The 15,489-nt window shown below is 42.5% G+C and overlaps 1 protein-coding gene across 1 annotated transcript in view; it reads right to left on the minus strand.

Annotated features, from left to right (window-relative positions):
- slc15a2 (solute carrier family 15 member 2) overlaps positions 1–14,600 on the minus strand; it is a 119,617-nt gene extending 105,017 nt beyond the window's left edge. Inside the window, exon 1 of the mRNA XM_060827732.1 lies at positions 14,556–14,600. Within this exon, the coding sequence (XP_060683715.1) occupies positions 14,556–14,600 (45 nt within the window). The remainder of the gene's footprint in view (positions 1–14,555) is intronic.
- Positions 14,601–15,489: the final 889 nt, after the last annotated feature.

Raw genomic sequence — 15,489 nt, forward strand, 5'->3', positions numbered from 1 at the left:
CAAAGATATGTCCCAGGGACAGAAAACCATTCTAGGAAGGGTACAGTACAGTGATGGGTGACCAAGGAAATTGAGGATGGCAAAGCATTGACAGAGAGAAAAAAAAACATACAATATGGCAAAGATAAACCAAATGATTAGGACAGTTTGAAAAACCAAAATAAGACAACTATAAAAAAATCAAAAGAAGATTAACTTTAAGGGTAAACTTCAAAGCAATATCAAGACAGATGGCAAGAGATTCTTTAAATATATGAAAAGGGCGAGAGAAGCAAAATAGGTTGCTTAGAGTATAAGGCTGGAAAAATAATAATAGGAAATAAGAAAATGTCAGAGAACATAGTACATAGAACATTACAGCGCAGTACAGGCCCTTCGGCCCTCGATGTTGTGCCGCCCTGTCATACTAATCTGAAGCCCATCCCACCTACACTATTCCATGTATATCCATATGCCTGTCCATTGACGACTTAAATGCGTTTAAACTTGGCGAATCTACTACCATTGCAGGCAAAGCATTCCATACCATTACTACCCTCTGAATAAAGAAACTACCTCTGAAATCTGAACAATACCTATCTCGCCTCACTTTAAAGTTGTGTCCCCTCGTGTTTGCCGTCACCATACTTAGAAAAAGGCTCTCCCTGTCCACCCTATCTAACCGTCTGATTATCTTATATGTCTCTATTAAGTCATCTCTCAACCTTCTTCTCTCTAACGAGAACAGCCTCAAGGCCCTCAGCCTTTCCTTGTAAGACATTCCTTCCATACCAGGCAACGTCCTAGTAAATCTCCTCTGTACCCTTTCCAAAGCTTCCACATCCTTCTTATAATGTGGTGACCAGAACTGTACACAATACTCCAACTGTGGCCGTACCAGAGCTTTGTACAGCTGCAGCATAACCTCCTGGTTCTGGAACTCAATCCCTCTTTAATAAAGGCCAAAATACTGTATGCCTTCTCAACAACCCTGTCAATCCGGGTGGCAACTTTCAGGGATCTGTGTACATGGACACTGAGATCTCTCTGCTCATCTGCACTCCCAAAAATCCTACCATTAGCCCAGTACTTTGCATTCCGAATACTCCGGCCAAAGTGTATCACCTCACACTTGTCCACATTAAACTCCATTTGCCACCTCTCAGCCCAGCTCTGCACCCTATCTATGTCTCTCTGCAATCTACTACATCCTTCGTCACTATCCATAACTCCACCGACCTTAGTGTCATCCGCCCTTCTAAGCCCTCACCCAGGCCATTTATAAAAATGATGAACAGCAGTGGAACCAATTCCAACCATTGCAGACACCAAGATGAACATGTTCCATGAACTACAACCCTCTGTTTTCTTTCAGCAAGCCAATTACTGATCTAAACTGCTATGTCTCCCACAATCCCATTCCTCCGCATTTTGTACAATAGCCTACTGTGGGGAACCTTATCGAACGCCTTGCTGAAATCCATATACACCACATCAACCGGTTTACTCTCATCTACCTATTTGGTCACTTTGTCAAAAAACTCAATACGATTCATTAGGCACGACCTACCCTTCAGAAAACCATGCTGACTGTCCCTGATCAGATTATTCTTTTCTAGATGGTTATAAATCCTATCTCTTATAACCTTTTCCAACACTTTACCAACAACTGAAGTGAGACTCACTGGTCTGTAATTACCAGGGTTGTCTCTATTGCCCTTTTTGAACAAGGGAACCACATTTACTATCCTCCAGTCCTCAGGCACTATTCCTGTAGACAATGATGATTTGAAGATCAATGCCAAAGGCTCGGCAATCTCTTCCCTTGCTTCCCAGAGCATCCTAGGATAGATCCCATCTGGCCCAGGGGACTTGTCTATTTTCACACTCTGCAGTATTTCTCACACCTCTTCCTTGTAAACCTCAATCTCTTCTAGTCTAGATGCAAGTATCTCTGTATTTTCCTCGCCAACATTTTCATTTTCTAGAGTGAACACTATCACAAAATACTTTGCGTCAGTCTTCACAATGAAAGTCACTCATAGGATCCCAAAATTACTAAATAATCAAGTGGGAAAAGGAGGTAAGGAAGTAAATAAAATTACTATCCTGAGAGAAAAATTGATAGTAAAACAAATGGGGCTAATGACAAGTCCCCTTGACCTGACGGGATGCAAGGACAGAAGTCACATGACATCAGGTTTATTTGAAATCACAAGCTGTTGGTGATGACAGGACAGCTTGAGATTTCAAATAAACCTGATGTCATGTGACTTCTAATCTTGTCCACTCCAGTCCAACACCAGCATCTCCACATGATAGTATGCATCTTAGGAAAGGTGAGGAAGTAGCTACAGATATGCACTGATTTAATCTTCCAGGAATCCTTGAATTCTGGACAATTCCCGGTGGATTAGAAAAATGGCAATACCTTTATTTAAAAAGGGAAGCAGGCATAAAACATGTAACTGTAAAACAGTTAGCTTTTTATTGGTCATGGCAAGACAGAATCTATTATAAAGGGTATAATCGCAGACCATTTAGAAATATTTAATATGGTTAAGCAAAGTCAGCATGGATTCACAATACCTGAGATGTTTATGAGAGTTTTTGTGGGCGGCACAGTGGCACAATGGTTAGCGCTGCTGCCTTACAGTGCCAGAGACCCGCGTTCATTTCCCGCTTGTCAACTGTCTATGTGGAGTTTGCACATTCTCCCTCTGTCTGTGTGGGTTTTCTCTGGGTGCTCGGTTTCCTCCCACAATCCAAAGATGTGCAGGTTAGGTGAATTGGCCATGCTAAATTGCCTGTAGTGTTAGGTGAAGGGGAATGGGTGCGGGTGCGTTGCTCTTTGGAGGGTAGGTTTGGACTTGTTGGGCCAAAGGGCCTGTTTCCACACTGCTAGTAATATAATCTAAAAAAAATTCTTTGAGGGATTAACAATCAGAATAGATAAAGGGGAAGGAATGGATATAACTTATTTGGATTTTCAGGTCTTTTTATAAGGTCAAAGTAAAATCACCACACTCTTACCAGATGATAGGGCTGCTCTCTCATTAGCGAGGAAGAGATGACATGTGATGGCTTAATTTTAGGGTTACCACACTTCAGATAAGGGGAGAGATTGAAAAATAAACCTCAGCCAGTGCAGAAATTAAACCCACACTTTGATGATGTGCTGCATCGCGAACCAACTGTCCAGCCAACTAAATGAACCAACTCTCATTTGATGAGGTATCCACATTAGACTTCTTATAAGAGTCCATCTGTTGGAGTTTGTATGTTCACAAGGATAGAGGATTGACCAATTGATAGAAGGCGGGGAATTGGGATATTGGGGCATTTTCAGGATGGTAACCTGTAACTCATGGACCTTCACAGGGATCAGTGCTAGGATCACAATTACTTACAATAAAAATCAATGACTTGGATGAAGAAAGTGAATGCGGTATAACCAAGTTTGAGAATTTTATAAAAGTATGTGGGAAGGCAAGTGGTAAGGATGGTATAAAGACTCTGCAATGGGAGGCAAGTAAAGGAAATGAGCAAACACTTGGCAGATGGAGTATAATGTGGGAAAACGCAAGGTCTTGCACACTGGCGGTAAGAATTAAGGAGTTGAATATCATTCCAATGGAGAACGACTGCAGAACATTTGGGCACAGAAGAATTTGGGAATCTTTGTGCACAAATCACAGAAAGCTAACACCTAAGTTTGCAAGTAATAGGGAAGACAAACAGATTATGTGTCTTTATTTCAAAGGGACTGAAATAGGGAGGTTTTCTAAAACGATACAAGGTTCTAGTCAGAACACAGCTGGAATACTGTGAAAAGCTTCGATCCCCTTATCTAAGGAAAGAGATACTGGCATTGGCTGGGCACGTACTCATTGCAATTTAGAAGAATGAGAGATGATCTTATTGACCTGACAGGCTGGATGTGGAATGGTTGTTTCTCATTGTAGAGGAGTCTAGGACCAGAGGGCATCATCTCAGAAAAAGTGAATGCCCATTTAGGACAGAGTTGAGGAGGGATTTCTTTTCTCAGAGACACTGAATCTGTAGAATTCTTTACCAGAGAGGGCTGGGCCAGTAAGTATATTTAAGACAGATATAGGCAGATTTTTAATCAGTTAAAGGGCTATGGGGTTAAGTGAATTTGAGGATTATCAAGTCATTCATGATCTCATCGAATGGTGGAGCAGACTCAATGGGCTGAATGGCCTACGTTTGCTGCTAAGATTCAATTGCCCATTCAGTTAGAAAAAAAGGAACCTATGGGGCAGCATCTTCACACAGAGAGGGTGGTGCATGTATGGAATGTGCTGCCAGAGAAAGTGGTGGAGACTGGTACAATTATAACATTTAAAAGGCATCTGGATGGGTACGTGAATAGGAAAGGGTTTAGAGGGATATGGGCCAAGTGCTGGTAAATGGCATTAGTTTAATTTAGGGTATCTGGTTGGCATGGACGAGTTGGACCAGAGGGTTTGTTTCCATGCTGTACACCTCTATGACTCTTAAGTATACACATCAATATACTGCACAAGGAAAGTTACTCACTCACTGCCCAAAGATAAACTGGATCTTGCCAGTAATAGCGAGTCATGGGAATGTACAGCATTGAATCAGACCCTTCAGTCCAACTCGTCCATGCCAACCAGATATTCTGTATCAATCTAGTTTTATTTGCCAACACTTGGCCCATATCCCTCCGAACCCTCTATTTATATACCATCCAGATCCATTTTAAATGTTGTAATTAAATCAGCCTCCACCACTTCCTCTGGCAGCTCATTCCAGACACGCACCACCCTCTGTGTTAAAAGGTTGTTTCTTAGGTCTCCTTTCAATCTTTCCCCGCTTACCTTAAACCTATGCTTTGGACTCCCCCACAGTGGGGAAAACACATTGTTTATTGATACAAAGAGCCAATGCGTGTGTTTCTTTTAGCACCAGTGGTTTTACCATTGCCTTTCACCTGCATGAAAGTATGTCCTCTCCAAGAATCGAACTGTTTCTGCTCTCGTTATTCCGAATCACAAACTGACCATTCAAACTAACCGGTTCCCATGAAGGTACCAACACACGCACACACATTACAGATCAGAAAGGATTTCAAAAAGAAAGTATCTCTCATTTACTCTACGGAAACGCAGGCATTAAAAAAAAACAACTTGCAGAAAGTGATAATCCAGTTAATAACTGAGCTGATACATTTCCGGATAAACTCCTCGGAGTTATAACTGAAGTACAGGTTCATTGCAACTCTGTGTTTTTCTTTTCGCGCTGGCTTAACTTTCTGCACCATTGCCAATACTAACCGGTTTTTGCTTCTCGGGAGGGGAAAGGTCTTTTTGTATCTCGCCATCTGTGAATAGTTGGGGGTGGGCAGAGAAAGAGAGAATAGGGTGAAATAAATTGGTGCTGCAAAAGCAACAAAATCACACTCAAACAAACTGAATGCCAAATGGCAACAATGAATATAAGAAATGCTTATTGAAATAGTCACGTACCTATTTTGTTCTTCCCCATTTTGGAAAAGGCTGTAAGAAAGTTTGCAAACAGAAATTGCTACCTCTCTCTCTGCAATCAATCAGTTCTGAGCCCTGCGCTTTTTATTTTCTGGTCGTTGGTGTTACTTTCTGGTTAATGTTTCACTTCGGGATTAGTAACCGACCGGCTCCGGGGCACTGACGAGCAGATCTCGCAACATGGTTTTGACAGTTCCAAACAAAAACACCCGGGCTGAGGGGTTCCCCCTCAGGGACCTTTGACCACTTTCCAAAATTGCAAGGAACAGCAGAAAAGTTCCTCTGACAATTCCTGTGAGTGTGTGTGTGTGCAGTGCGTGGCATACCGACTAGGGGGTCCCCCCAACCTCTTTCCAATCTACGTAACTTTTCATCCTCCTATAATACTGCCTCTGCTTACAAAGTTGCTGCCTTATGTTAAATTAGACACAGATAGTACCTTCTGACTACGCAGTTGGGGAGCTGAGCACAGTTCTGTTGAAGGGCTTTTGCCCGGTACATCGATTCCCCTGCCGCTCGGATGCTGCCTGACCTGCTGTGCTTTTCCAGCACCACACTCCCCACACTGACTCAGTCTCCACTCAGGAAGAGAAGCTGAATACAGTGACCCTTTTTATTTGGTCAGGTGAGATATTCCGGCCCCCCCCCCCCCCCCCAGTTGACTCCCCAATGTCCTCAGCAACTCCCAGAGCCGTTGGACCAAGAAAACCAATTTTCTAAAGTATCAACGTGGGCAAAAGAGTGGAATATCCAGAGGTGGGGTGAGAGTGACAGCCCTTGGCATCAAAGCTGTATTTGACCTAGTGTGGCCCAGCACAACGGGAACCAATGGGAGTGCGTGGGGAAAGCTCTCCATTGATTAGTTATACCTGGCACAAAGGGAAACAAAACCACCTTAACTGAACGCTGGAGAAACTCAGTAGCATCTGTAGACAGAGTAAATGCTGGAAAATAGTCTTTGTTAAACTTTTAACAAATGTGGAGGACGTGTCTGGGCAGACAGTGTAGATACCAAACGCAAAAGGGTTTTTAATTGTAGAGAGAGATGTAAACAGAATGTAAATTAACTTGTGAAAAGGGAGAGATTAGGGCATCATTAATGTTCATCTGCACCATTAGCCAGGGAGTGCTCAGGAGACCTTTAGAAAATGGTAGTTTGTCATAGAATCCCTACAGTGGGAAAAGAGGCTGTCAAATCTACCCAGAGCATCTCACTCAGACCTAGCCCCCAACATTATCCCCCGGCCAATCCACTGAGCCTGCAAATTCTCGCCATGAGGAACCCTGCAATGTGTGCACATACAGCTGCCCAAAACTGGAATTGAACCTGGTCCCTGGTGCTGTGAGGCAGCAGTGTTAACCACTGAGCTCACTGTGTTGCCAACTCTGACAGATGAGAACTTGTCATTGTGACAACGAAACATTTTCATCCCCTATAGCCTCATCGCTTCCCTATCCCTGCTCCTCCAAATCTGGCGCACTCCCAGATTTTAACCACTCTGCCATTGACAGGCACTGGGGTCCTGTGCACTGATATATCCCTCTCACCTCCCGCCACTCTCTCTCTCTTTCTTTCTACTGACTGAAAGCTACCTTTTGGCTCAAGCGTTTGATTGCCCTGTGCTAATATCTTCTCATGTGGCTCAGGGTCTCATTGTAAATATTTTCCTAATCAATCTATATATATAAAGCAATATAACACACATCTCAGGAGCAGGTGAGACTTGAACCCAGGTCTCTGGGTTAAAAAAAAAGCAGTCAGAACACTGACATTGCATCCCAACATCTGGCTTTGTTTTGACTGATTATGCTCCTGTGAAGCACTATTGGGTTGAAGGTGCTATGTAAATCCAATCTTTTGGTACTCTTAGTCGTAGAATGGCAGAATTTGCTCAGATTCAAAAGAAATCATTCAGCCCTTGTCTCTGCACTGGAACTGGTTCTCCATATAAGTCGTGGGGGATCTCACAGAGACTTATAACATTTGAACAGGACTAGACAGGGTGGATGACAGGAGGATGTTCCTGATGGTGGGAGTATCCAGATCCAGAGTCACAGTCTGAGGATTCAGGGTCGACTATTCAGAACAGAGGCGAGGAGACATTTCTTCCCCCAAACAGTGGTGAGCCTGTGGAATTCATTACCACAGGAAACAATTGATGTCAAAACATTGAATGTTCTCAAGAGACAGCTAGATATAGCACTTGGGGCGAATGGGATCAAAGCTTATAGATTATGGATTAGGCTATTGAGTTGGATTTTCAGCCGTGATCACAATAATTGGTGGAGCAAGCTGGAAGGGCCGAATGGCCTCCTTCTGCTCCTATCTTCTGTGATTCTCTGTGTCTATGATAGTGCATTCTCCCGCTCTGTAACTTGCCACATTGTTTCTATTTAAATAATCATCTCGAATGCCTCGATTGAACTAACCTCCACCACCCTCTCAGACAGTGAATTCCAGACCTGAACACTCACTGCGTGAAAAAAGTATTTTTTCATCTCGCTTCCATTTCTTTTGAAATCACTTTTAAATCTGTGCCCTGCCTTTTTGATCCCTTGAAATGTGAAAAGTATTTGTCTCTGTCTGCTGTGTACAGATGTCTCATGGTTTTGATAACCTCAATCATATTTTCCTCGAAGCCTTCTCCTCCAAGGAAAACAGTCCCAACTTCTGCAATGTATCTTCACAAATAAGATTTATCAGCTCTAGAATCATCCTTCTAAGCCTCTTCTGCACTTTCTCCAATACATTGACACTGTACCTAAAGTGTGGCATCCAGTACTCAGGTGAGGCTTATATAGTATCTTATATAGGTTCAGGACAAACTCCCTGTGCCTGTCATCTATGTCCATGTTAATAAAGTCTATTGACATCAACCCCTAGTGTATTACAATAAATACAAGAGCAAATTTTCAAAGTTAGCACATGCTACCAAATTTGAAGAAGTGTAATATCTGAGGATTAAGCCAATAGACTGCAGCAGGACCTGGATAGCTAACAGAATGGGCAGACAATGTGAAAGAGACAAAAGTGAGATGCTGGAAACCAGATTTTAGATCAGAGTGGTGCTGGAAAGGCACAGCAGGTCAGACAGCATCTGAGGAGCAGGAAAACTGACGTTTCAGGCAAAAGCTCTTCATCAGGAATGATTCCTGATGAAGGACTTTTGCCCGAAACGTTGATTTTCCTGCTCCTCGGATGCTGCCAGACCTGCTGTTGCTTTTCCAGCACCACTCTGATCCAGACAATGTGAAAGATGCAATTTAATACAGGTAACTGTTATCATTTAACACAGTAGAAGCTTATTGGGATGAGGGAATCAGTGTTAGATGGGTCTAGGACAGAGGTGGTTGGTTATCTCAGTTGGCTGGGCAGTTTGTGTTGCAGAGTAATGCCAACAGCATGGGTTCAATTCCTGTAACCATTGAAGTTACCATGATAGGCTCTCCATCTCAATCCAGCCCCTTACCTGAGGTATAGTGACCTTTCAGTTGAACCACCACCAGTCATCATTCATGACTGAGTAGCCCGAATGTGACTTTACCTTTATGTTAATTGGGTGTGAATGAGTTACGACCATAAGACATAGAAGCAGAGATCAGGCCATTTGGCCCATCGAGTCTGCTCTGCCAGTCAATCGCAGCTGATATGGTTTTCTACCCCATCTTCCTGCTTTCCCCCTTGGCAATCAAGAACTTATCGATCTCTGTTTTAAATATATAAAATGAAATGGGTATATGAAATAAGTTATATAAATATGAGGAGTAATCAGTGGTGTGTGAGTTTTATGGAGTGCAGTTAAGTGAAATAAAGTTCCCATTTGAAATGTAAATTCAAACTCAATTTAAATCCTTTTATCTTCTGGTGTGTTACTGAAGAGCAATGTGATGCATTTTGGCAAAAAGGACAGGGAGAGGCCATCTGTGTTAAACAGCACATTCCCACAGTGTGTGCAGAGATAAAGGGAGCTGGAAATCTTGTACATAGATCTCTGAGTGTGGGCTGGTCATAGAGAGCAGAGACTGAGAGAGTAATTAACAATCCTTTGACATTTTGGATCTGTGGAGTACTGACCGAAAAATCAGGAAAGTTCTGCTCAACCTTTATAACACTCTTCCTATTCCACGTATGATATTTAGACCATAATAGATGGGAGTAGGCCATTCAGCCAAGCAAGGTCATTCTGTCAATTAGTAGGATCATAGCTAATCGGCTAGTGGCCGGAACACACGGGAAAGATTCAGTCTGCATGAAAATTGCCCCCACGTTACACGAATCCTAAAGTGGCCACCGAGCCCCAGGGCTCCTGGCACACAGGCTGGAGCACTACTGCCTGAGCCAGATCTGCCACAGAGGAGATTTAGTATAATCATTCCATGGATGAGGAATTTCAGTGGAAAGGATAGGGCTGGAGAAACTGGAGGTGTTCCCGCTGAAGAAAAGAAGATTGAGGGAAGATATATTGGAGATTAACTCAAATATGATAGGGTTAGACAAAGCAGCTAATCTCAGAAGTGTCACGGTGCAGAAGAGGCCATTCAGCCCATTACACCTGCACTGGCTCTCCAAATGGTCATTATAACTTTGTGCAAATCCCCTATATTTTCCCATAACCTTATAGATTTTCTATCTACACATACATTTTATGTCTTATTGAATGTCTCAAATGAACCTGGCTTCACTACACCACCAGACAGTATATTCCAGACCCAAAATTGTTGTGCGAAAAGTGTCTTCTCACCTCACATTTGTTTATGTTACAAATAACTTTCAATCTGTGCACTCTTGTTCTTGATCTTTTAATGAATGGGAACGGTTTCTCTCAAACTACTGCACACAGCCCCTCATGGTCGTGAAAACTTCTATCAGATCTTCTCTCAATAAACCTACTACCCATAGAAAACAGTCCCAATGTCTTCGATCTATTGCAAGATAAAGTTCCTCACCCTTGGCACCAAGCCATGATGCATCTAGATAGAATGCTTTCTATGGTGCATCTATCAAAATCGATAAAAGTCTTTATATGCTGATTTTCCTTCCCCTCCTAAGGAAATAGAGGTGTTGTTGTGCTTGTTTTGTGCAGCAAGTCATGACATGAAAGTTGCTGCCTACCGGATTAATGGAAGCAAAGATGATTCAATGATTTCAACAGAAACTGGGCATTTTAGAGAATTAAACTTGCAGGACTACTGATATAGAAATGAGTGACAGAATAAAATTTGTTGCTCTGCAGAGAACCAACATAAACTGAATGGCCTCTTGTGTTGTAATGACTCTATGATGAAGGATCTTTATGTTAGTGTTTTCACCTTTTATTTCTGATCTCCAATATCTTCCCAATTTTGATTTGGTGCTCTTGAAGGGTAACTGGAGTCCTTGTTGAGCACTCCATCCAAAAGATGGTGCCTACAACAATGCAGCACACCCTCAATAAAAGGCTGGCATATCCACCTAGATCTTGAGGTCAAGTGTCCAGTGGGGGACAAGGGTCCATAATTTCCTAATTCCAGAAAGTGTCATCTGTTGGCTCACCTCGTTGTGGTCTTTGCATCACAGTTTCCCAGCTCATTTGTTCATGTGTGGCATTTACACAGTTCTCCAAGGAGGGAAGGAGACTGAAATTGTAGCTACCTCCACATTTCCCTTACCCTTGCTTCCTGCACACACAGAAATCCATTTCGGACAATGATCATTGATAGACAAGAGGAGGATTATCAGCTTCGTGAGTTAGTACACCTTGCCTCACCAGGATAGGCTAACTCAGCGGTGAATAAGGTTGAAGCCATTCCAAACCATTGGATTCCTGAAGAAGGGCTCATGCCCGAAACGTCGATTCTCCTGCTCCTTGGATGCTGCCTGACCTGCTGCGCTTTTCCATCAACACATTTTCACCACTGGATAAGACTTCCACTTACTTTCCATCTTTGCCAAGACATTTGAGTTATAAGCCAAGTGTGAGGCAGGTTTCGTACCTTTGCTTTAGTTACAAGGATTCTGAGTGGCAGCAATTTATTTTACAGGTCACTTGTGAGAAATCAAGAGAGCAAGGTGACCTCTACAAACAGTGTCCAGCAGTGCTGCTGATTCTCACTGGTTTGCCGTGTACAGTGTGCATTTTCTGAGGGTTGATGGTAAGAGAACAATGGTTGGGCAACCAATTTGTGTGTGCCATGGAACTAGCAAAGTAACTTATGGGGTGGGAGGTGATTATATAGTCATAATGACACTAGGCCAGGACTATTGTTCTGGTGGAATGGGGTTCTTGTCTCAGTGTGCAAATTTAAATTTGATTAATGAATCTGGAATTAACAGCTAGCTTTCATAATGTGATTTGGAAGCTATCAATATTTATCTTAAAAACTGACCTGACTCCAGACCTACAGCAATGGGATTGAATCTTAACTGCCCTCTGAAATGGCCAAGTAAACCATTCAGATCTTGAGCAATTATTGATGAGCAATGAATGTTGTCTTTTCCATCAATACTCTCAAGTATTGAAAACTTCAAGATAAGAAGAGGGGGGGACTTTTGCATCCACTTGAGAGGGTAGGTGAGCCCTTAATTTAACATGTCACCAAAGAGGTAGCACAATGAGGCATTCGCTCAGTACAGCATTAGAGGGTTAGCCTGAATTATAGCACTGAAGTCACTAGCTTGGGACTTGAAATTCCAATTTGCTGATTCAAGGCAAAAGGTCCAGCACTAAGACTTAGCTAACACCAAAGTGCCCTCAGTGCTATTTCTGTCCTTACCACAGCTGTGCTACAGTGTACAGAGATAGGAATGCATTTCAGTAGCATCTTTCATTATTTCAGGTGGCCTCAATGATTTTGCAGTCAATAGACCTCTTTTGAGGTGTAGTCAATGGTATTATGTAGGAAATTTAGCAACCAATTTGCAAACAGCAAGGTCCCACAAGAAGTATCTACTGTTGTAGTGTTGTTCAAGGTTTAATTGTCAGCTTGTAAACTGGGCCTTAAGCAAAGTAACAGATGTCTCACTAAATAAAAATACTAAGATCTCCAGCTAAAAACTGAAGGGGGACAGCCCTACAGTGTGAGGATTAGAAAGGCTCCTTACATAATTTCTCATAGTTTCACACTAAACCTTCAATTCGTAACATCATTCAACAGCACTGTCATTCTGTGACAATTAAATACATCAGTCTTATTCCCAATTAAAGCGTATCACTCTTTAATCACAGTATTTTCTCCTGTGGAAGACAAGATGTCTTTTTAGAGATGGACATTTGCTTTAACTCATTTTGCAACCAATCCCAAGTGAGGCTATACTAAATAGAAAGTGTACAAAACTGTAGAATCCTTAATAATGACGTTCAAATTGATCAGTGAGCAAACAATGTGATTGATTCATGCAAAACCAACTCACTCATGTCTAGTTGAAACTGATACAGTGCACGTTTGGAATTTGAGGTATAATTTAGCTTTTAGTATGATGGAATGTGCAAGTTCATGTTGTTAATATTTATTTATTTGTTAACATTTGTTAGTTTATAAAGATATCATCATTGGCAAAAACAAACACTTGTAATTATATTGTGCTATTCTTTGAAATGCCAGATGCTGGATGATGGAATTGGACCCAATCTTTACACACTTCTCTAAACATTTATTTACAGAATTGTAGGATTCAAACATATACTTCTCCTCCTCCAGGCATTACCTCAGTCTGTTCCTTTTGCAGGAATGCGTGTGAATTTGCTTCTGATTTTATTGTCACGCGTATTTTGCAGTGAGAATACAATAGAAGACAGTGAAAAGCTGCCATTACGCACCACAAAATGGCACCATTTTGAATAATTTAAGAATAAGGAAAGGAAGAGAAAGTTATAGCTTGAAAGGAGTCCATCAGTCCTGAGCAAGCTCATCACCTTCAACGAAGCGTGTGCCATCATTCCTCTGACACAACTTCATGGCCGTCTACACCAGACCCAGCTAACATCGAAGTAATCGATAGGCAGGCACCATTTTTAGCCATTGGGCCTACATTGGGTCTCCTCTGCCAATGTCATAGCCACTGATTCCAGGTCCTGTGTTAGCTCCAGAAAAGTAAGTAGTGGCTGACTCTCCTCCACGCTGGACACAGTCAAGATCCACGCCTTGGGCCCACTTGAATCTCCAATAATAGACCGCAAGTTGCACACAGCTAATCTCCAGGTGACGCCTCTATTGTATTAAAAGAACTCAGTTTGTTTCACAGAAGGGACAATCAACCAAGGGAACACAATGGAATCACTCAACAAAATGAAAAGGATGGGTGGCCGAAAGTTTAGTCAGAAATCAAGAGAGAAAATAAGCTTGCATTTGTGCATCGCTTTTCTTGTTCACCAGATGTCCTAAAGCACTTTTGAAGGAAGATGCGATCTTGAAGTGTTTGCCCTTGCTGTACTGTATGAAATTCAGCAGCTAATTTGCATACGGCCAGCTCCCACAGATAACTGTAGGATAATGATCTGATTAACAATAATCTCTTTTGAGGGACAAATATTGGGAGATAAATCACAAGCTGTTCATTGAAATCTGTGGAATTTTTAAAAATTTCCAACTCTGAGGGCAGATGGACCTTGGTTTAACATCTAAACAAAAATCAGTACCTCTGACAGGGTAGCACTCTCACAGTCCTCCATGGTTAAACGTGAATTTTAGTAAAACTTGAGTCTGTAACCTTTAAAATTTAAAATCCCCCTTTTACTACGACTGACACTGTTGACCCACTTTTCTTTATTCATTGAGGGGATGAAGACATCACTGGCTAGGCGAGCATTAATTACCCATCCCCAATTGTCCAGAGGGCAGTTAAGAGTCAACCACATTTCTGTGGGTTTGGAGTCACATGGGGGCCAAACCAGGTAAGGATGGCAGTTTCCTTCCCAAAGGTTTTAGTGAAGCAGATGGGTTTTTAACACAACAATCACCAATGGACTCATGGTCATCATCAGACTCTTAATTCCAGATCTTAATTGAATTTGAATTCCACCACCTGCTATGACATGATTCAAACCCAGGTCCCCAAAATATTACCTGAATCTTTGGATTAACAGTCCGATGATAACAACGCTGGGCCATCGTCTCCCTTTAAATAAAAGTCAATGGAGATAGTAAGGCTGAATGTATATGGGGCAGAATCTTATGTTTTTTTAGGTCAAGTCGGAGTTATGTTGATTTTTTTTATTGAAGGATTCCCATTGTGAGGCTTGGTGAGCTTTATTCACCATATCTTATGAAACTTGCCTCATTAACCACATACCCCACAACCTACGGAGTCCGTAAAGTCCAATTCCAGTACCATTGTACTCTGCAATCAACCCTGAACAACGTGCCACTCAGCAGATGTCCCAGAAACCACCAGCAACTTTGTGTCAGAGCTGTCCTCAAAGGTCCATTGTGCAGCTGGACAGTCGCCGTGAGCCCGGGGAGGGGTGGCCTGCATATTGCTGGATATGGCAGGCAACAGGGAAATCATCACCAGGCCTTGGGGGCAGGGACCCTGGTGGTCCTGCTGGATGGGCTGGTGCAGAAGTGAGATTTCCTCTTCCCCCATAGGATCAGCAGTGGATGTCATGACACCAGACCATGTCAACCTTGTTCAAGGTTGATACTGGGGTTAAAACCACTCTCGGCCACCTGGACGAATGCCCAGCAAGACAGGAGGAAGCTCAGCATTCCTTCAGAATAAGGACCAACAATGTTTCTCTGATCCCTCACAGTTACCTTATCTCTGCAACTGTACTCGTCTCCCATCAAGGCTCATGCTCTACCACTCTCATTAGCCTGCTACCTTTTCCTCACTCTGTCCAACTCCCAGCACTACTCACCCTGTCCTTTGTGCTAGGAGACAATGGGGCCTGCAGATGCTGGAGATCAGAGTTGAGAGTGTGTTGCTGGAAAAGCACAGCAGGCCAGGCAGCATCTGAGGAGCAGGAGAATCGAAGTTTCAGGCCAGAGCCCTTCATCA

Source organism: Hemiscyllium ocellatum, chromosome 7 (assembly GCF_020745735.1).
Source record: "Hemiscyllium ocellatum isolate sHemOce1 chromosome 7, sHemOce1.pat.X.cur, whole genome shotgun sequence".
In the NCBI taxonomy this organism is placed as follows: Eukaryota; Metazoa; Chordata; class Chondrichthyes; order Orectolobiformes; family Hemiscylliidae; genus Hemiscyllium; species Hemiscyllium ocellatum.